Source organism: Ursus maritimus, unplaced genomic scaffold (genome assembly GCF_017311325.1).
Source record: "Ursus maritimus isolate PB19 unplaced genomic scaffold, ASM1731132v1 scaffold_3, whole genome shotgun sequence".
In the NCBI taxonomy this organism is placed as follows: domain Eukaryota; kingdom Metazoa; phylum Chordata; class Mammalia; order Carnivora; family Ursidae; genus Ursus; species Ursus maritimus.
This window is the reverse complement of record NW_024425563.1, coordinates 71,339,634-71,362,286: the sequence shown is the minus strand read 5'-3', so window position 1 is coordinate 71,362,286 and position 22,653 is coordinate 71,339,634. Positions and strand designations below refer to the sequence as shown.

Sequence of the window (22,653 nt, the reverse complement as noted above, 5' to 3'; positions counted from 1 at the left end):
CATATGATAATTGTCTTTCTCTGCTTGACTTATTTCACTTAGCATTATCTCCTCCAATCCCGTCCATGTTGCAGCAAATGTTGAGATTCTGCACCTTTAATTCAGGCCAACCAAAACTATAACCTTGTGAACCAGAGGTTTGGATGGAGAACTGGCACAGGTCCATCCTCCCACTGAAAACACATATGCCACACAGATGCTGGGTAGTCATCTTTGTTTCTGAGGATAACACATCACTTCCCAGTGGCAGCAACACATTCCATGTTCATTTGACATTTAATTTACAACCACTCTGAAATAGACATCGTACTTTTTGTATGTAGGGTCCCTGCCCTCAGTGAACTTACAATCTAGGACGAAGACATATGCGAAACAAGTAACTGTGTAAAGAGTTGAATCCTATAAGTGTTGACATTTTAAAAGCATCCAGTTAAAAATTTTCTTCTTTGTGTCATGCGTTTCTTGCAAAATTAACCATTTTAATATATAACCAGTGAAGGAAGTTGTTAAGCATATAATGGAAAGTTGGTTATTCATATTTGACAAGGTTTATTTGGTCCATTACTGTCTCTCCTGTTAGGTACACTATTGTGATTAGGTGAAGTCTTTTTGGAGGTGGGAAAGCTGAAGTTTTGGAGTGGGGTAGATAAAAATGAAGTAAATATTACTTTTATGTTTTAAATTAGTATTTCTATTAGTATTTATAAGTAATGCGTTCTTTGGGTAAAATATTCAAATTATACATAAAGGTATAAAGGGCAAAGGGAACATACTATTCTGGGTATGCACACTTAACAGTTCTTTGTTCCTTTAGCTTGTTTATTTATTTATTTATTTATTTATTTAAGATTTTATTTATTTGAGAGAGAGAGAGAGAGAGAGAGAAAGTGAGCGCCTGTGCACAAGTGGGGGAAGGGACAGAAGGAGAGGGGGAGAGAGAGACTCTTAAGGGGGATTTCATGATGAGTGCAGAGCCCTGCATGACCCTGAGATCATGGCCTGAGCTGAAATCAAGAATCAGATGCTTAACCCTGAACTACCCAGGTGCCCCTTTGTTCTTTTTTTAAGAGAAATTTTCTATGTACATAGAAACATAAGTATATTTTGCCCCCACAAATGAGTTAATGATTAATATGCTTTTTATTCACTTACCCTAGACATATTTATACATCAATAATACTGATTTATCTCATTTAAAAAATGTTTACCTATTGTACCTTTGTATGGATATACCATGATTTACTCAAGCAGAAGCTGACCTTTTAAAAAGTTGGAAATATTAAATACTGGGGATGTTAAGTGGAGAATCTATATCTGTATGTGTATCTACCTGTATGAAATAGTCACTGTCAGAGTGAATAGGACAGCCACAGACAAATAGTAGTCAAAGTTTATTTTTTAATTTTTAAAAAAGATTTATTTATTTATTTGACAGGGAAAGAGAGCGCAAGCAGGGGAAGCGGCAGGCAGAGGGGAGGGAGAAGCAGGCTCCACGCTGAGCAGAGAGCCTGACCTGGGGCTCCATTCCAAGACCCTGGGATCATGACCTGAGCCGAAGGCAAACGCTTCACCGACTGAGCCAGCCAGGGGTCCTGTAGTCAAAATTTATTAAAATAATAACTATTTGATCTTTGTTGACTGATAGATAGAACCCATCAGTATTTTGATTGGTTGCTTTTTGTCTTTTCATTAACAGCTGCTGCTAACTTTCTCCCTAACTAACCCCAGGAAGTGGTAAAAGTCAAACTTTTTCCTGTCTGAGAACATACTTGGTGCTGTCTGTAATATCTAAATATGGTCACTAGGACCCAACATCCTTGCATTTTAACTCATACTGACTTTCTTGATGAATTCCCCACCCTCCTTTGCTCTCCATTTGGCTTGACTTCCTGTCTTTTATCAGCAGCAATCTATCAAGACCCTATAATGCGCTCAGTGCAGAGCAGAACAAATCGAAGTGTTCTACCTCACAATTTAAGGAAGGCAGGGGGCTAGTTTTTGTTTTAAGATAAAAATCTTTTAACAAAACACAAACTCCCCAAAACTTCCTTTAAACCAAACAGCATTGTCACACGCTCACAAGCCCTTATTACTTACATAGCCAGATGTCTCAAGATTACTAAATTTCTATTCATAAGAAGTTTGCTGGCCCCAAATCAACATTCAGGCCCTCCCCCATCTTCCTTCTCTCTCCCCTGGGAGACTGACGTTTGGAGCGCTCGCTGCACCACGTTTTAATAGAATGAAGACGAGGTGCGTTTGCTGCCTGAACTGTTTGTTCTGGGATTTTATAAAGCCTCCCTCAAACCCCTCCTTTTTAAATTTTATTTTTTGAGGAGGGGAAGAGGAGGTCAGAATCTTTTTGACCTCCAAGTCTTCGAATTTGGAAATATATTCTAAAACTGGTAGAGACGAAGGACTTGTTTGCTATTTATTATGGAACTGGGTGTGCATATCAGAAATTAGCTACATCTGTATCCCCATCAGTCACTCAGAGCGACAGGGGCGTGAAGGAAACAGCACTAGCCCTGCCTTGGGGGGTTACAGTTGACGCTTCTACCTTTGCACTTGACCCCTGAAAAACGAGCTCACTTTTCCCTTTGGATCTTTCACTTCACAGCCTCCCTGGCAAAACTGGAAAAAAAAGTCACCGTCAAACCTGAATGGTCCTCCAAGCCTTTCCATTCACCCGGACCCAGAGGCAGTGGTGGCGGCCACCCCCTCCCCCCAACTCCTCGCTCTTTTCACACGCGTTCGTGGCAACGAGAAAACCACTCAGATAAATGACTGAGACCCAGAGCGTTCCCTTTGGGTGGCCTCCCCACAGCGTGAGACAGAGTCCCCAGCCGCGGCCCATTCCCAGCCCTGCCTGTTCGAGGCCCGCTGCCGGCCCCGGTCCTGGAGCGCGCGGGCGGGGCGGGGAGGGCCGGGGGGAGGCGCGCGGGGGCGGCCGGGAGGGGGCGCCGCGGGGGCGCGAGCCAGGCTGAGAGGCCAGAAGACGACGCGGACTCCGAGCCTGGGAGCCGAGGTCGCGCTGGGGTCCCGCGCCTGGGGTCTTTTGCCCAGGGAAGGCGGGGCGGAGGCGGCGGGAGGGGCGCTGAGGGCGGGGCGGGTGGCCGCTCCGCGCCGCAGCTCTTTATCCCGTGTGCCCGAAACTCGGGGCTGAGAACTTCTCCCCGCCTGTGCCCCGCGCACTCGGCGACCCCCGGCTCACGCACCTTGTTCCCAGCCCGTTCCCGCCCCGCCTCCGGCCGCGCCGCTACCACTGCCGGCCGCCGGCCGCGCCGCTCTCGGTTACAAAGGAGGGAAAATGAGCCGGGCGGCGGCAGCGCGGCGCGGGGCCACCGCGGCGGCGGCGATGGCGGCCGCCCCCGGCACCACGTAGAACGCCCCCGCCCGCTCAGCCGAGGCCCAGGCCCTAGCGGAGCCTGCAGCTCGCCACTCGCCTCCCGAGCCCAGCGCGTCGCCTCCTGGCCAGAGGAGGAGGTGGTGGTGGTGGTGGTGGTGGTGGTGGAGGAGGAGGAGGGAAGGAGGAGGCACCGCCTTCTCCTTGCCGCGCGCCCTCGCCGTTGTCTGCGCTCCGCTCAGGACCAGTTTGGGGAAGTTGCCGGAGCCCCGCGTCGCCCAGATGTGCGACCTCATTGAGCCGCAGCCGGCGGAGAAGATCGGCAAGATGAAGAAGTTGCGGAGAACTTTGTCGGAGAGTTTCAGCCGCATTGGTGAGTGGCTTGCTGCCCCGGGCACCCGGCCGGTCCCCCCCGGCGCCTGCTCCTCCTCCCCGCGCTTCTGGCACCACCAATGCAGCGGCCGCCCGGGGCTGGCGTGGGGTGCGCTGCGGGTGGACGGTGGAGGGAGCAGTGCCCGGACCTGGGGGGAGGGCGACAGTGGAAAGGAGAGACACCCCTCTTCCTCAGGATCTGGGGGTTCATTTGTGGATGATCCTAAGCCTACAGTTTGGGTTCCGTCTCCTCACCACTAGCGCTCGGGCTTTCGCGCCCGCGGTGGACAGGCGATGGGACGCCCCAGACCCCGCTGCGCACCCGGCTGCGCGGCCGCCTAGGTCACTCGTTATTTGTTCGCGCGCAGACTTTGCTCTGTGGTGTTTAGTCAGTAATTTCGCTTTGGAAATTGGTGAGACGTTGAGCTGTGCCTTGGTATTGTTCAACACATCCAACCTAAAGGGAAGTGGGACAGATACCTTGGGACCTTTTGTTCGGTACTTCGGGTCCTCGAAAGCGAGATTTGGCTGTTCCGTCTTGAGCTCTCTGAATCTTTCCCTTGCAGCAGATAAATGCGCTCTGTGAACTTCTCTGAACATTGAGGAATAAGTCTCCCGAACTTCTTACATTTACTAGAGCTCCGGAGCTATTGTCTTTAAACCAGCCAACCAACCAACTGATCGACAAATAAAAACCGACTGAGAAATGTTTAGGACATTTAAGAATAAATCCATGTCACAGACTGTAACAGGGTGACAACAGTATTATGTGGAATGGGTTTGTTAGCTTTTTAGGGTTGGCCACAGAAAACCCCTTTTAACCTTAAGACGGTAGCTGCTTCCTCTAACATTATAACTTTCATTTATATAGGTAACTGTTTTCAGCAAGAGATTCATACAAGCACTAAAAATAGCCCCTTAGATTCCCTAAGAAGCCTTCTAGCCTTTGTTTCACTTGTTTAACATGTCATCCATGTTAATGAACGTGTTAATGGAAATTAAGCATAAGGTACTTAATTCCTTAAAATAAACCCCTGGGGTGCGTATGAGTATTGTAGTCATCCTTCCATCCCTTCCTTTAAAAATCATTTTATAAGTGCACTCTAAAATATGCAAAGTTTGTTCAAGTAAGAGAAAATATGGATGAAAATTTAGCCTAGTTTTCTTTGTTGTCTTTAACTTAAAATTTCCTATTGGTATACAAAATCTCTCCCCAAATGACTGTAAAGTTATGGTGTGAAACCAATATTTAATCCTGGTTTTGCTTATTACATGTATTGGATATTTGCAGTTTCACTTTTACTTAGGGATGCATATGAAGAGTTCCTACATGCAAATGAAGTTTGAAGCCCAGAAGAATGTGAGAGGGCTAGGTGTTGAGTTGGTGTGCATTTTTAAGGAGAATGTTCAGGCTGGGACCCAAACCATCACAGAGGCGGGTTCTGGAGTCCATTAAGCCTTGTTCTAAAACACATTAACTGTATATTTACTAATGCTAATGACTCTGTTGGAGCCCTTCCAGTTTTGTGTTAAATAATTCATTGCCGTTGAATCTCAGTAAGAAACCAAGGACAATAATACAAAAATTCCTTATGTTTAAGCAATTTCAAGATTTTGATCAACAATCAGTAAAATTTGGATTAACTACAATGCTGGCAAATAGGGTATTACAGTTAATTGGATTTTCTAGCTTACTGAGATTTAGTAACGTGAAACTCTTTTTGATTCCAACACTTGTTAAAATATCTTTTAAGATCTAGTAGATTTTACTTCCTCCCTTTCAGAAACAGTACAGTGCAGTGGGCATAACTGATTATTTCTTGTATTGATGGAGGATCATGATTCTGAATAGTAACTCTCATTCTGGAGTACTGTAAAAGGAGATAAAGAGGTTTTATGTGGTTATGCTTGTATAGCAAACCCAAGACATACATTGGAAATGGGATTACAGAAAAGTGAATCGTTGTTATCTGTGTATTTTCTTAATGTTTTATTTGCAAAATTAAAAAGCAATAAAATCAATTTGATTATATAAAGATTTTCAGGTGCTTCAGGCTATTGAATGGAGTTTTTACTCTGTATGGAATTACATGGTACATAGACTAAGGGTGTGGGCTGTGTGTGTCAGACCCCTGGGGATTTCCCATCTTGCCACTTGTAGCCTATGTGACCTTGGACAGGTCCCTCAACTTCTGAGCTTCAGTTTTTCACGTACAACTCAGTTTTGTTATTGGCACTTAGTGAAATAACACATATAGTGTCCTGTGTGGTATGTAGTGCAGACTCAAGATATGTTCATGATGTGTTATTATCATTATTGGTAGTTACATCATATTGACATAACTGATCTTCTAGGTGGGAAGCAAGAGAAGTGAGGGGAAGAAGTGGCTACTGACTTTACAGTATAAAAACAGGATGGGTTTTGGAGTTAGTCTGGTCTGGGTTCGAACCCTGTTTTTCCAGCTTGCTGCGTGCCTTGGGCAACTAGCAGAATATCTCTAAACTCCAGAGTCCACATATGTAAATTTTCTCAAGGTTGTTGTGGAGATTAAATCAGGTAGGGTACATAAAATACCTAGTGCAGTATCTGTTACATGTGAAGAAAGTACTGGGGGCTGTTTTTCTTCCTTCCCATTTCTCTGTTTATCCCCCATCTTCCTCTTGTGTTCATTGGTACTTCATGAGGAGATCAAAGAGTGAACGGTTTATTCTTGTTAAATAATCCAACATCTCAATATATTTATTCCCTGTAACCGGTCTATGATGGCTTTTGAAATAAACATACTGACTTTATTTTGCTTTTATGGTATGATTCAAAAGTGTAGCTTGTTAATATGGCAAAATATAAAGTATCATTGTTTAGCCATGAGAAGTGAATCATCTATAGAAAATGAGGACAACTTTTGAAAGTATGTGATAGTCAGTGTTTATTAACAATTTTGACTATATAAAACTAATAACGCTAATGTTTAATTTATTCACACATGAATGATCATGTCAACTTTGTCACCACCCATCCCAAATACAGCTGATCTGAGATTACTATATTGTGTAAGGTCTAATACAACACATTCACTTTCAAGCCATAGCACTCTAATTTATGACATCTGCCAGAGAGTGGCTATAACACAGTTACAGTTCTTTTATAAGATGGGTATAATTGAATTTCAAAGTCATCCACTGATTTCAGTGGTGAGTGTTTATCGTTTTCTGCTAAATAGTATCAGTGAGTTCACTTATTTAGGAACTACTGTAGTTGCCTTTTTTTTTTTTGTGGTTAGCATAAAAAACAACAAATGGGAACTTAGTTGTTAAAAAGTTTATATTAAAATCCTTTTCCTCTTTTCTTTCCTTTTTTAAATTTTTGAATGATAGCCCAGGAGGAGGAACACTTTCTGTAATATCTGATGTAAGATTAAAGTCAAACTGGCATGTCTTCATATTCATTTGAATGCATTTTTCCACACTTACGTGAATTAACTTGTAGAGAAAGGAAGTTTATGCTCTGTGATATGGGAGATGAACCCCACGTATACCATTTCTTTAAAAGATGTAGCTTGTGAGAGAACTGAAGGAAAGGAAGAGGCTATGGTTACACTGAATTTTGGGGTTTGTTACCTTGTGCTGTAAGTGTGTAATTGGGGTCCAGCTGTCATTTGATAGGTCCATTCTTAAGGGTAAAAGTTCAAGCACAGAATTTAAATATGGTACCATGTTCTCTGCCCATGTAGTTTCAGAAGATTTAAATTTGCAAACTATGAAATGGAATTTATATCTGTGATCCTTTCATAAGAGAAAATTGTATATGGTTTTCATATGCCAAAATTTTAGTGTGTCTCAAAATGTAAGAGGCTGTGGTTTTGCTATTGAGGTAGGACTCATTAAGTCAACAAATAATTGAGTACCTCATATATACTAGATATTGAACTGACATTGAGATTCAGTGGCCACTGTTACCAGTCCTCAAGGACTTTAAGAGAATACAGGCCAATGAATGGGCACTGACAATATAGAGTGACAGATTTTACCAGGAAGATTAGCATAATTTGCTGTTGGAGAACATAGGAAGGACACCACTTGGTGAGATCATGGAAAGCTTTCTAGAGGAAGCGATGTCTGAGCAGAGGACTCAATAGAATATCTGATTACCTTAAATGATTTCATATATACCACTTTGTTAACCCATAAAAATGTAATATGCTTGCTATTCCAAGATATCTTCGAAGACAGTTGTGAGTTTACATTTACATGAATGATTAATGACAATCAGGGAATGTAATCAATAATGAGATGTTGTGTGCTTGTTTAGGTCAGAGTTTATTCATCAATGACCTGATAAATATTTGGCAGAGACATCTTTAATTGGCCTTTGTTGTTACTGTTAACCGCTGTTCAGGGCAAGAATTCAATATTTATAAGAAACTGTATAAGGTGTCAATCTACCAATAAAGGGTTTCAATGAAGCCATAGATTTTTGGAGTCTTAAAATGTTCTCCCCTGTGGTATCTTGGGCTTGAGAATAGAGTGCAGGGGCAGAGAATCTAGCTCCCTGCTCCTTATATTTTAGGAAATACACCTGCAATTCCTCTTCTATTTCTTCCTTCTATTTCTGCCCCCAGACCCCACCTCTTTATCCAGGAGGCAAGAAGGAAATAGTCCCATCCGGATGTCAAAGATATTTTAGTTTTTTGCTTTCTCTCAGCTTTAGGGTCTTCATTCTGTTTGCAATTACCCAAATGATGGTATCAACTGTAGTTCTTACTGGATGCTTTGCTTAAGAAAACCCATGGCTAAAATTGGGAACTTTTGTCACGTCCAGAGTAAATAAAGTATGGAAAGTCTGTGCTGTGAATTATAAGCTTGGTGCTTTAGGTTTGCGTCTTGCCATGACAGCCACATAATTTTTCATTAATCTTTGTTAAATGAGCTAGATATGAGGCTGTACAGTGATTGACTTTGTATTTGAAATCAATGAGCGAATCATTTCTTATTCCAAAAAAACACTTTTTTTTTTTTAGATGGAACAGCTTGCCTGTATTTATGTAGGTCACTAATATTTTATCTAGGAATCACTACTCAAGTATGTTGATGAGAGAACATGCCTTAGGTTTGAGTAGTTCAGTAACATGGTTGGCTGATATTTAAAGAAAGTCTTCTAGATTAGAAATTTTACATTCTAAGTTCAAATATAGCCATTAAGGATCATCTAGGCTGTACAGCTTTATCAAAATAGCTTATTTTAGATTTAATGTAAGTTAAAGCAAATGCATAATAAAATGTGCGTAAGTAATTGAATGCAAGGTAAGCGATTTGAGACTAGGAGAAAGGGCTGTCTTTTAACTTTTCATTCAGAAGAAGTTGCTGTCTAATGAAGCAAGTAGAGAAATTTATTACAGATCGGTTTCTTAGGCAAAAAAGAGGAAAACTAAGAATTAAACTTTCAGAAGCATTTTATCTCCCTCAGTCTACCCTCATCCACCTTAACTCTCCACGACCACATCTGTAGTAGGAAACAAAAATATCCTTTTCAAGATTGCTAGACTGTGTAGTATAAGCTCTGAAATGATAGCTTCAGTTTAAGCACGTAACTTCTCTCAGAGCTTAATTGCCAACATAATTTGCTTTCCATTGCTTTTGTCAGAACGTAGCATTCCAAGTAAGAGCTACACAAGTGCTTCTGTCCCTGTCTAGTATAGACCAGTAAACACCTATGCACAATTCTATAAATTGGAACCATTTCTCCAACTAGTGGTTTCAGCTAAATTAGCTCCTTTGTGCCTTCTCCTTAATATGAAACATTCTAAGTAATAGTAGGATTTAAGGAACTAGGGTGTTTGCCCACAATGCATGAAATACTTCTCTTTCTCTTTAGAGTAATAAAATTCCAGTTCTGAAGCCAGGCATATTTAAATAAATTTTAAGCATTTGCTAACTCCTATAAAATATTCTGAATGTATTGTTTCCTTTGGTGATACTTTGTTATAGAATGGATCATGTTGAAATGCTCGAATTATGTCTCTGCAGTGCTTATTTTACATGCTTAGTCTTTCATCGCTGTATTTAAACTTCTCTCGGCATGAAAATCTCGTTCAGGGCACTGTGCAGAGTGGGTGTCATCCTGACAGTTGGTTTGGGAGGACCACACACTGTGCCTAATGATATATGCTCAAAACCCAGAAGTTGAAGGGGAAATTTCTTTAAGATTACTTTTTGATGCTTTCATACTTCCATTAAAACATTTTCTTACTAAAGAAGAGATAGGGGAAAGATATGCATACTTCTTTTCCATATTTGGGAGGATGGTCGATTTACATATTTATGAAAGTGTTTCACAAAGATGCATGCTGTGCAATTCTCTGTCTCATTTGCAGCTTTCCTATTTGTATCATAACATTGTTATTCAGGTTGGGGTACAATTTTACTTTCTGAAATGAAAACACCATACTGCTTTGTTTTCTTTCTGTTTTCTAGAACTTAGATGCTTAGTCTCTTTGAGATGTTTCACAATAACTGTTTCCCTTCCCTTTTTATTTTATAGCTTTGAAGAAAGACGACACCACCTTTGATGAGGTAGGTTAAATTTCTTTATCTAATGTTAGATGTATTTAATTACTGCCAGGTACAGTTAATAGGTGCCAACTTCGCACTTAGGAAAAAAATGCCTTAAAAAGAAAAAGAGATCTCTCTAGTTACATTATATTATTTTCAGTTTTAAGTAATCATTCGAATGAGTTTTGGTAGCAATCAACAGAAATATGTCCTTTTCAATGAATAAAAGATACCCACAGGCCTTTGTATTGCTGCCTTCTTAATGGTGGTGGAGCTGGCGAAGCCCAATGTGAGGTGGGTGCTTAGAGCAAGTCTGGAGTTGTTGGGGAGTTGGGCATCGTGGCTCCCTGCAGCCCTCCTCTGAATCATGGTGTGATGTGATGTTGACGCCACATATTGTCTGTCAGACTCCCAAAGGAGAAGCTGACTTTTCCTGTTCCAGTTTTTCTATTCTTTGTGTATCAGATCTGCCTTTATCTACTTGCTACAAAGTAGCAAAAAAAGTCTGTTCCAGTAAGGCCCAGGGTTCCTGTGTAATTAATAGCATTCTGAAAGTGATTTTTAAATTGTATTCTTTCCTGAGTTTTGTGTAGTATCAGTGGGAATCACCAGAGACACAATGTGTTTGTACAATATTCTCAAGAGTGCTATAAAGTGTTTCATTGTCACCATCCAAAGCCACAGTTATTGATCTGTGTTGTAAACTGGGCCACGTGTGTATATATATTGGGAGTTTATATGTGAACACAGAGGTATACACGCAATGTGCTTATCCTGCAGCCTAATGGAGCATAGATTAGTTTGGTGGTGGTTGTTTAACAGTTGCCGATTCCATGAAATATGGTACCTGTTGTCCCTCTGCTGTAATGCTTCAGAGAAGTGAGGACATTTGTACTCATGGAAAGTCTCCTTGACCATGTGGTTGGCCGTAGTGCAGGGCAGGACCACTCAGGGAGAACCTGCCCCCATCGGGATTTCTGGATGCGGCCAGTGCCGTTTGGCTCTCATGGTCCGCTGCTTCATCTATTGCACCTGTTCTTTTTTTCCTGGGGCCCAGCTCTCTGGAGCTACGTGTCCCTGGACTCCAGAACAACTTCCCCTAGCAATAGTCCTGAAACATCCTGTAAAACTTAGTTATTTTAGACCTGAAGCAATAGAGGACTATTTTCTTCCCTATCTATAGTAGGTAATAATGATGTTCTCCTCTAAACCTGTATTTCTGGAATGTCTGCGGTGTTACTGAGATGTTTTTAGGAGAGTGTTTTCTTCTCAGAAGAAATCTATGTGAGAATATTGGACACCTTTTCCTCTTTGTAAAGAAAAGTCTCCCCTCTAATTAGGGAGGTAATTTAAGCTTACATAAAAAAGAAAAATAAGGAAAAGGAGAAAGAAAAATCTCCCAATCCTATTATCTAGCTACAGCCACTGTTGAATGTTCTTCTTTCTTCTTTCTCCTTGTTCAGAAACAGAAAAACATAAGCCATATATTACATCCTGATTTTTTTCTTGTAACCAATAACGTGGTATTTTCCCATGTTTTTACAGAGGACTCCTAATCATTATTAGGGATTTGAAAAACCTCCTGTTTAGTTTAAATGCCATTGTTAATGATTACATGTTATTTTGTCATGTGGCTGTGAGATTTGCTTTCAAAAAAATCTGAGGCTGGAACCTAGATGAAAGTTAAGGATATATCAAGCCCATAACAACCCACCCTCCTTTACCCGGAAACCTCTGCACAAAGGTCTGGATTTTGTAATTTGGGGCAGAATTATCCGTAGCTTTTACAAAGTGTTTTCCTTCCTCTGCACCACAAGAGATTGGATAAAAAGCTCAAATTAGTAAATCTCGGAATGGTACACCTGGAAGAGATGTTGGAAATCACGTGGCCAACTTCATCGTTTCACTAATGAAGAAATTGAGGTCCAGAGGGGCCAGGGAATTTCCAGTTAATTATGGGAAGTGCCGGGGTCAGACACTTAGGAGACAGTAGTAGTAAAGGCATGCTTGGCTGTAAACCCGAACTCGACTAGACTACCCTTTCAAGGGCAATTGACTTAACTTTTCCCAAACCTTTTATCAATTAGAGATACTTATTTCCCTCCTAAGGTCATTGTGAAGATTAAATAAGCTACCTATATAAAGGTTACAGAATAGTGATGGGCACATAGTAAGTGTCTCGTAGTGGTATTGTCATTGTCCTTGTGTATGTCATCGCCGCCATGATCATCATCATGTCTTTACTGATGTTCTTACCATGACATCTCCTGTATTTGGAAGGGCTATAAGGAGGAAGGGAAGACTTAGTTCAAAATTAAGAATTAGAGCTATAAGGAGAGTTACTTTCAGATACTTCTCTAAAATTTCATATGTAAATCATCACCTGTTAAAACTATGAAAGTATTGTCTGAAACCCACCACTTTCTGGATTCCTTCCTTGAGAGGATGACTGCATTCAGCTTTGTAATCCTCAGGTGTCTTGCGCATGGTTAACATTCAATAAATATCTGTTGACTATAAGTAAATATCTGTTGCTAATAAGGAGAGAGAGTGTTGAACCGAATGTCAGACAGTGTGGATTCTCCTTTGCCAGTTTCTACCCATTCATTCAGGTTTCTCATTTGTAAAACCAGTCAGGTAGACGGTGATCTTCAAGTTGCTTTCTATCGTTAAATGTAGGATAAGATCTTACATAGCAATCAAAACGAACTTACAGTTTTACTAAGATCAGAAAAGAGCACTGGGTCTGTGATTAAATAAATAGGAAGTCACCAAGTTGTTCTGTGACTGTCTTTAGACTACAGTGTTAGAAGTTTTCTTGAACTCATTTCTTGGTTGTCGTCTTTTCCTCTTGTAGTCTGTTGGAATTCAGGTAAGATTTGACTCTTGGAACGTGGGGGCTGGGTCACCTTCTTAGATATGTATCAAGGTGTGGCAACTCTCTTCTTACTTAGTATTTATGAGGCAGAGGACTCCTGACCTCGAGGCTAGAGTTTAGATGCTACTGCCTGATTGCTAGAGGATTTCTCTAGGGTGTGTGTAAATGTTTGACCTTGAACAGAGGAGAAAAAGAGATGTGGACCTATTTGAAAGACCTATTCATTCATTCTTAAATAGGCTGAAGTACCGTGAGTGCTAATTTTTATATGCACCCTGGAATTATATTCAGAAATGGTGTGCTAATGCTTGTTGTGGAGAGAGAATGAGGCACTTGGGAGGTTAAGTATGGAGGGATGTTTACAATAGGCAATTTTGTTGGATTAGGGAATTTTGTTGAAGCCCATCATATTTGGGGAGAGGACCATCATTTTGCCCTTCATTCATTGTGTATCTGGGCCCTGATTAAAATAGGAAGCATTTTATGTTATAGATTTAATCTGTATATTTGATGTGGATAGATTAACCATTTATAAGGATATCCTCATATCCTTTTATAAAGTTGCAGAACTTTCTGAATTCTTTCTCACCTTTTTGTCCCAAGTGGATGTCATAGGCCATGTCCCCTGAGTGGTCCTATTTTCCTTGTGCCAGTGAACAGTACTATACTATGACTTCAAGGAAGGTTTTGAATCTTATTTTTTTATTTAGTGATTTGTTTTAAAATGAGACCTAAAATGTAAAAGGTCAGAAAACACAGTTAATCTCCAATGTAAAAGTACTCCGCATAAAACTTTTCAAACTTTGGAAGTAAAAACTTCTGAGTAAGTATAAATGTACATGCATAGAAAGAGTTGGAAATGTCTAAAGCCACAACAATTTATGAATTGTTCTTGTGTGTAAATTAAAAAGGTTAGATTGTGTAGTTTTTGTTCTGCTTCATGCCTTTGTTATTTTAGCTACGATGAATTGCCAGAACAAAGTGTTGACTGTGCTTGGCTCTTTAGTGAGACATACAAAAATTCTAGTGATTGAAATAAACCTTTGAAATGCAAAGAGTTTTGTTTGTTTATCATATATAATCCGGATAATTAAGCACTTATTTGTTTGGAAAAAATTGAATGGTCATTTACAAATTTTCTAATTATTCCGTGCTCTGGTCAGTTGTTCCATGTTTGCAAAGTTGAAGGGGCTGCCAACACGTTTTGGCATTTTCCAGCTATTTTATTTTTTGTACCCTAAGGAGATGTGTCCAGAGCATCGGAAATGTCTTAACATTTTTACGTCTGATCTGTAACTTCCTCAAGTACATTTTTATTGGTTAACTTGCTTCGTCTCTGCTTAATATAATAATTTTGTGTGATCCATGGGGGTAGTATGCATTGATCTGGTCCAAGCCCCTCTTTGTAATTTTGTATAAAGATACACTGGTAATACCGGAGAAGATAGAAATACAGCAGTGATTTTTCTGAGAACCAGATTCTAGGAATCAGGTACAAATATGATTTGGGGAGACCCCTGGCCATTATTTTCCATGCATTGCGGGATGGTGGGAGCTGTTGCAGTTTTTTCACCACCTAACTACTCTTACCACCTCAGGCCTCAGAGTCTGTGAATAACGTATAGATTGTATATAACCGTCGGGCTTTTGACTTCCCTGACTTTCTTGTGGAAAGGAAGTCCCTGTTGGCTTCCTCACTCCTGCTGCACTCCTGTCTCTTCTTTGCTGGCTCCCTGTTTCCACATGACCCCTTCTCCACCTACCCTATCCCATTCTTCAGCCTGCAACCCACCCCCTTCTCTGTTTCCTTCTTGGTTTGCTCATGGCTCATGGTACATCACTCCCTTGCCAGTATCCTCGATGGCCATTTCCCTTTGTACTTTGCTAGTAATCTACTCTGCCAGCCCTCGATTCTGACCTGGCATCTTTTCCTCTCTTACCCAGTGGCTGCCAAGAGCTGCTTGAGGAAATCACTCTGTAAATAAATTTCGTCTCCGGCCTTAGCTGGAACCCCGAGGCAGCTGTGCACAGTCTTGCACTGTGTGGCTGGCCTGTTTCCTGCTGAAACCTTTCCACGTCCCTCAAACCTTCTAGTTACCCTGCTCCACCCCTCCTTCCTTCAGGAGATGACTTTCCCTCTGTATTAGTTTGCTAGACTTGCCATAGAAAAGTACCACAAACTGAGTGGCTTGAACAACAGAAGTGAATTGTCTCACAGTTCCGAAGATCAGAAGTCTGAAATCAAAGCATGGGCTGGGTCGGTTCCTTCCGAAGGCTTTGACCGAAGGATATGTCCCAGGCCTCTTTCCTTCATTTGTAGGTGGCCTTCTTTGCCCTATGTGTCTTCACATCACCTTCCCTTAATGAGTGTCTGTGGATCCAACTTTCCCGTTTTTATAAAGACACTAGTTCATTCAGGAGGGCACGTGATGTAATGAGCACTGGGTGTTACGTAAGACTGATGAATCACTGACCTCTACCTCTGAAACCAGTAATACATTATATAGTCATTAATTGAATTTAAGTTAAAAAAAAAAAGAAAAAATATAAAGACACCAGTCATATTGAATTAGAGGCCCACCCGACTCCAGCATGACCTGGTCTTAATTTAGTGAATGACATCTGCACTGACCCTATTTACAACTAAGATCACATGCAGAGGCGCGGGGTGGGGGGGAGTGGTTAAGAGGTCAACATAAGAATTGCTGGTGGACACAATCCAACCCGTTGCACCCCCCAACTCCTTAGAACTCTTAGATGTCAGCACCTTGCCCATACGGGTACTTTCATTTGCTTCCATTTTACTTCCCTTTGTCTAGTCTTGAGGAGGATGTGACTTTTCGCCTGTCCTAGGCTAGTTCCTCCTCCTTCCCTCTTCATTCCTTTCCCTGATTTCACTCCAGAAGCTTGTGTAATTGATTCTTTCCTTATCTATTTCTCCTTTCTTATCCCATCTCTTCCTTTGTACAGGTGTTTCAGCCAAGGCTCTGAGCGCGGGCAGGTCTTCCCCATGTCTTCGGTGGCAGCAGAAGCCCTGTGTCCACTGTGTTCATTTTTTTTCACGCACTCCCCGAGGAGTCCGTCCATCCCTTGCTTTTGGCTACTCCCTTATTATACTTACATGAGTGTGGCTGACCTTGCTTTCTGCTCTGAACTCCACATGCAGAGATTAGATGTTTCTGCCTGTGTCTCCTCATCACGTCAGTCTCAGCACATAAAATATTCCAAAACCTGTGCATTTTCTCTTTCCCATATCAGTGATTTCCCAGGGCAGAAGCAGCATCTCACCGGCTTCCCGGCCTACACTTGCCTCCTCTTCCAACACTATTACAGATCTGAAATGCAAATCATGGTTTTCTCTAGCTTAATACTTTAAAAGCTTCCTCTCAGCTGCAGGTTCAAGTTCAGACTCTTAACTTGACGTTCAAGGCCTTCCATGATCTGTCTCTTGCCCACCTTTCCACCCTCATTGGTCATCTCTTATTTTAATGCTTTCATTATCATTCCAGCTGCCACTAGGACTTTATCATTTTTACCTTTTTTATCCCAGTAACCTCTTAATTGATCTCACTGTTCCATCTCTCCCTCCTCTACTCCACCCTTCCCCAGATGTCGTTCTTGTCATGATGCTTCCTGATTCAAAGATTTGTGCAGCAAATGTTTATTGATGTCTGTTTTATGTAAGCCTCCGGATATGCTCTGAACCTGACTCAGCTAGTAAGTCTCACAGAATTGAAGCCCGCTGGCATGTGCCTGTTGGCCAGCTCCTGTCATCTTGGAATGTTGAACCTGGGCAGAGATTCAGTCTCACTCTCTTTGTAGTAAGATTTTACATTACTTTATATCCGGTTTTGTTTTCACCGTGGTTATGTGTGATATCCCTGGAACCTGTCCCATGCAAGAAGTCTAGAAATTTACAGACTATTCTCTGATTTTGCCACTAACCTGATATGTAGTCATTTTTCAAATGCAACATTTCAGGTGGCTGAAAGAGAGCCTCACTTCCTCCTTAATTCTGTCATTGAACTTAGTTGAAATTTTTGGATTCTCGAAACATTCTGTGCTTTAGTTTTTCCTTTCTATAAATGTTTGATCACATTTACTATCTCCCTAATTATGGTAGACATAATTACAATAATTATGTCTAGTCCCAGACAGTGGCTAGAATGTCTGGGTAGTGCTGTAAAAATTCAGAGAGGAAGTACATGTCACAAAATGTAAAATGTATGACATTTGGGAGAATTAGTCACTTCCATATTCTTAACTCCCAAAAGTTAGAATGTTACAGAAGTTGAAAGCATGAGTAGGGTCCTGTTTCTCTTCATGAGCTCTGTGCATCCTGGCGGCAGTCCCGTTAACCTGTGAGAGGTCTCTCCTGGGTGGTTGGTGCTCCCTTATCGTGTGTGCTTTGATTTTCATGTTTGAATTCTTTTGTAGAGAGCTGACCTTTGGTGTAGGGAGTGTTTTTAATACAACTTAAGTACTTATGGTATTCTTCAATAAGAACAAAATGGGCCCAGCTACAAGAAGTGTGTTATACCCATTTTCCTCCTCACTGAAATTTGAGCCAGTGATTTATAATCTACGAATCCTTATATTGCTTGGTTGCATTTGAGATGGCCTCTTCCTTACTCTAGGCACCATAATGATAATTGAAATCAGCTAGGCCAGGGGGTTAAGGTTTTCAGAGGACTGGAATCATTTCGTACTTGATCAGGCGTGTGCTGACCTTTAGGTCAGTGTGACAGACATACCTTTCTAAGTGGTCCTTCTCTGAGAGATACACTTACTAATTTTTTTTTTTCGTAGTCTAAAACACACTTAACTCTGTTTTTTGTCATAAAATTTACAAAAGGCACAATTACAAAAAATTGGAACCAGAAAATTGCTTTCCATTTTGCAAGCTTGATTCCTCCAGGATGCATCAATGTGAGGTTTTTTGAAGTTCTTTCACTATGTAAAGACACTAATTGAAGGAATACTCAGTTTTTCCTTCTGAATCTGTTTTATTGTCCGTATATAAAGTTGGTTTAGTTTAGTTTTTAAATTTTCTTTCTTTTCTTTTCCCTCCCTCCTTGACTCCTTCCTTCCGTCCTCCCTCTACCTCTTTCTTTCTTTCTTTCTTTCTTTCTTTCTTTCTTTCTTTCTTTCTTTCTTTCTTTCTAGCATATGCGTCTGGGGATTTTCTTTAAAAAAATTTTTTTTTAATGATCTGAAAATATGTCAGTAGTCTGTACTACAGTGTCTTGTGCAATATTATGTGCTTAATTTTTAAATTATGTGATAAGTACTTTTTTTGTGTGTGTAAGTCTTTCCAAATAGTGACTCTAAATTCTAAATCCCATGATATTAAATGTTACATGCAAGAGTAAGGAATGTGCGGACCACAATTTTTTAAAGGTTTTTGCGATTAAAGTAGAAAAAATTGTTTTAACATGTATACTCAGCTTAAATCTTGTCAGATAGAGTACTTGACTTTTCCCTGATACACATTTTTCTAACCTTGTAAATCACACTCGTAAGTATTGAAAGAGACTTGGAATTGAACAGAGTCTTGGAGTCACCAATTCCATGTGCTTATTTATGTTTCTCAATCTATGTATACTCTTATGTGAGATGTCTGTAAAGTGTGATGTGTAGAAGGTATCTTCATATTCAGTGTATGGGAATTAGCACGCCAGTCTAGCCAACCTCAAACACATTGTTACAACTCCATGTTCTTATCAGCTGAAATGATGAAGTATGCAAATAATTTCCTTTAAAAAAAATGTAGAGCAGATTGATGTCAGTCTCTCAATTGTTTTTTGATGTATTTTTTTGAGTGGGAAAGAAAGGGGCCGAGTTGTGGTTACCGTACCAGGAATTTGGCATATTCCAGAGTTTGCCCACGGGGAATGTGCCAAGTATGAAGTTATCACCCATGACATTTGTCTTGGTGGATACAAACTAGTCTGTTCCTCTAGGCTGTTCCTTGCCTTAAAGCTGGGCTAGGACTATAACTTAGTTACTTCAGAGCATTATTTGTTCTATGTTAAAGTATTTTGAAAAAAGGAGATTGCACCAGCTCTATAAAAGAGTGATGAGTGTGGAGGGTGAGTTTCTAAATGCTTCCTAAAGATTTCCCTACCCCTACCAAAATCACACACTTTGAGAATACCATTGCTGCAGTTAGCCAGGAGTGTGTCATATCCCACAGGTGTGTTCAGATGATGAAAATGATTGAGAGCCACTTTTCTGAATATCTGTTGTTGAACTATTAGAAAGGAATTGAAGATGGACATTAATATAGTCACGTGCGGTCTGCATTTTTTCGAAGAGCTCTTGATTTCAGATCATGCATTCCTGATTTTTGGCTCAGAAAATATAGTCTAGTTCTGCGATTGTGTATTTCTTCATCTCTCAGTTTTCTAGATATTTTAGCCAAAAGAAAACTAAGACGGTGATCAAGAATTTTTTAACAAGGAAGGGGCAAAGTAGACATTATTCTACAACAGCTAAAAATGAATAGGAATAACTTACAGTTATTTTTTCAGTTTAAATGAAAATTATAAAGTTAAAGATGAAGAGAAAGAAGAGATAAGATTGATGAGATAAAATTGTGTTAGTAATTGTCATTCAAAGCATGAATTACAATTTCTTTTGTGTTATAGGTGTTCCTTTATTTAAATCTTTAGTTGTGTGGTTCTCTTTATATCACCTTCGAGTGAAATGATGGAGAATGTTCTGCAGTGCTTGATTCTCTTTTCTTAAAAGACAGACTATTTAATTTTATAAATGAGCATCCTTGGGTCATTAGATATTGGGGTTCAGGTGTGCAAAAGGCCTGGTAACATATGGTGTGTCCCCAGATGCCCTAATTGAGATCAGAACTTTCCCCAAGAGGTTTGCATTACTTTATCTAAATGATGTGTTACATGTGCAACAAAAAGGTGCTTTAGTCATAAAAGGAAGAAATAAATAAATATATACTTTGCAGGATACACTAGTTTGCCCTTACATTAATTTCTATACAGTTATTAGAAGATAAAAATCTTAAAGCCCATATTAATGACATTAATTGGATGACCACAATTTTGGATGATTCACTTTTAGCATCTACAACATTTCCTTTATTTTCCTTATAATATTTTTTATATATACATTTATATACATACATTTCCCTCCACTTGAATATATTTTTAGGTGATACGGGCATGTTGAACTCACCCTGGACTTTTTTTTTCAGGTTCAGAATTTTTCCTTCTTATCACAATTACATATTTTTCACTGAATAATTTTAATAGTTGTTTTTAAGAAAATAATTTTGCTCATTGCAGACAATTTCTTAAATATTAAAAAGCATAAAATAGAACTTACAACGTTGAGTGAAAACAACTATTATACAGAGAGTAGGATCTCAGCTTTGTAAAACCTATGTATCCCCGTATGGGGGAAACATCTGAAAAAAGGAAATACAACAAAAGGGTAATATGGAAATTGAGGCTCATTGAAGTGGTGACTTGCTCAAAGCCCCTCAGCTACACAGTGGTCTAATCCGTGATTGCAGCTCAGTCTCTGACTCCAGCGTGTGCTTAGCATTTTACTGGGCTGCTTACCAGGAGAAGGGAGAAGAACAACACATGGGTGCTATGGGTGTGCTGTGTGGCGTTCAGATCAGGGGAGAACCTAAAGTTCTTACAAAGATGCAACTGATGTTTGTAGATGAGTGATTTTCCTCATAAGGAGTAAGAGCGAGTAAACCTAAAGGATTCCTGCAGCAGAGCTGTGTCATTTTTGTTCCGAATATAACTTTACAGAGAGGAGGCAGGTCCAGGAAGAGTAAATAAGTTGCTCAAGAGAAACATGGTTAGTGTGAGATCAAGGAGGTCTTTTGTCTGAATTATTCTTTGCATTTTAGATTTCAGTTTCAAGGTCGCGTTAAAACTGTGCTTGTATTTCCATTTTTGCCTGGATTTGGGTGGGGATTGGATGGAATTATTTGAGATATAAACTTGATCCTTCTGGTAGTAGGAATTGAATACAGATTTCCAACTAGACCTTAGGGCTCTGCAGACAGTGAAGGCTGTGGAAGGGTGATGATTGGACCCGGGACCATGGATCTTCGGCCTGGCTACAGATTGGTTCCAGCGGGGAGGCATTACGGACTCGATGCCGGCATGTACTTTAACTGGCGTGGTCAGAAAACAGTGTCAGAAGATCTTCTGGTGAGTGCAAAATTGCCTCCTTGAACAAGGCAAGTAGTTAATATTAAACAGAGAATGTCAGATAATAAACTCAGTTCTTTAAATCCTAACTACACACACACACACACACACACGAGCATGTGAAGTGACTGTAGCTTCATTTTTATTTCATATTGTGACAACCAAAATCTTTATGAAGGTGAAAAACATAGCAGAAGAAGGCAGATATTTTTAATATTTATACCTTAGCCAGAAAAAGAATGATTTTAGGTGGGTTGACTACTTTGTATTCCTTTTCATTGGTAACCTGGGAGCTGAGAAGAGAAGCAACCGGTTTTTCCTTTCTCTTCTTCCCTGTACTTCTAACATCACTGGGGTTTCTTCTTTCCTTTTTTTCCCTAAAACTGCCCAGTCTTGGTGGGGACAGTGAGCTCCATCTTGTCTGAAGCAGATGGTTCCGCCACCGGCATGATGCTTCTTTCGCCCTGAGCCCCTTCACAGCCCAGGCGGTGGGTCCCGGCTACTGATGACCTTTGGGCTGCCTGTGCCATCCTTCCGCTGTGACCGACATAATTCTGTTCTGGTCAGTGACTGGGTGAGGGAAGAGGAGCACAGCGGCAGGCGGGAGATGCTGATGTTTTATAGTAATTGGCCCCTGTTCTACAATTACCAGAATGATGACCCCTAAAAAGAGGCGTGAACTTCCTCATTCTTCCCACTGCATTTCGTGGACTGGTTGTGGTGCATATATTGTGTTTAATTTGTCTTGAGTAGGGGAGATTCAAGGGCACAAACATAGAGAGTGATTTTAGCCCCCAAGTTGGGCTCAGAAGCAGGAGAATTTGTGCCTTCTTAGTGTTTGTTTTTGTTTTTTTCCTTTTTGATGAGAAGGATCAGAGAAGTGAAAATATCAAGAGAGCAGAATCAGTGTTCTGGTCACAAGCTCATTGAAGTTAATATTTACTTTAAAAATGAATGTATTTGCCAACCCTTCCTGCTGTTTGGGGAGCATTTAAGTTACATGGGACAGCCTCTAACTAGTTTCCACTTCCATTTGGGCATTTTTCCTCGGAGGCCAGGGGCGTGTGTGATGTGCTGCTGAGCTCGGTTGTAGCACCTTTTTTTTTTTTTTTTTTTTTAACTTCAGATTAAATTTATCTTGAGGGTAAAGGAAAGGAAAGAAATGAAGCTGTCAGATTTTTCTTGTTTCTCAGTGTTTACTGCTCAGTCTTGTTAAACTTATTTTCAGTAACTCAATTGACACATTCAGGGGTTTATGAAAACCGGAAATTTGATTAAAATACAGCCTTGAAACTCAAAGATTA

At 40.4% G+C, this 22,653-nt stretch overlaps 1 protein-coding gene across 1 annotated transcript in view; it reads left to right on the top strand.

Moving 5' to 3' along the window:
* Window positions 1–3,476: 3,476 nt before the first annotated feature.
* Window positions 3,477–22,653, top strand: part of CDK14 (cyclin dependent kinase 14) — a 544,514-nt gene continuing 525,337 nt past the window's right edge. Inside the window, exons 1-2 of the mRNA XM_040644288.1 lie at window positions 3,477–3,719; window positions 10,257–10,288. Coding sequence (XP_040500222.1) covers window positions 3,629–3,719; window positions 10,257–10,288 — 123 coding nt within the window. The 5' untranslated portion in view covers window positions 3,477–3,628. The remainder of the gene's footprint in view (window positions 3,720–10,256; window positions 10,289–22,653) is intronic.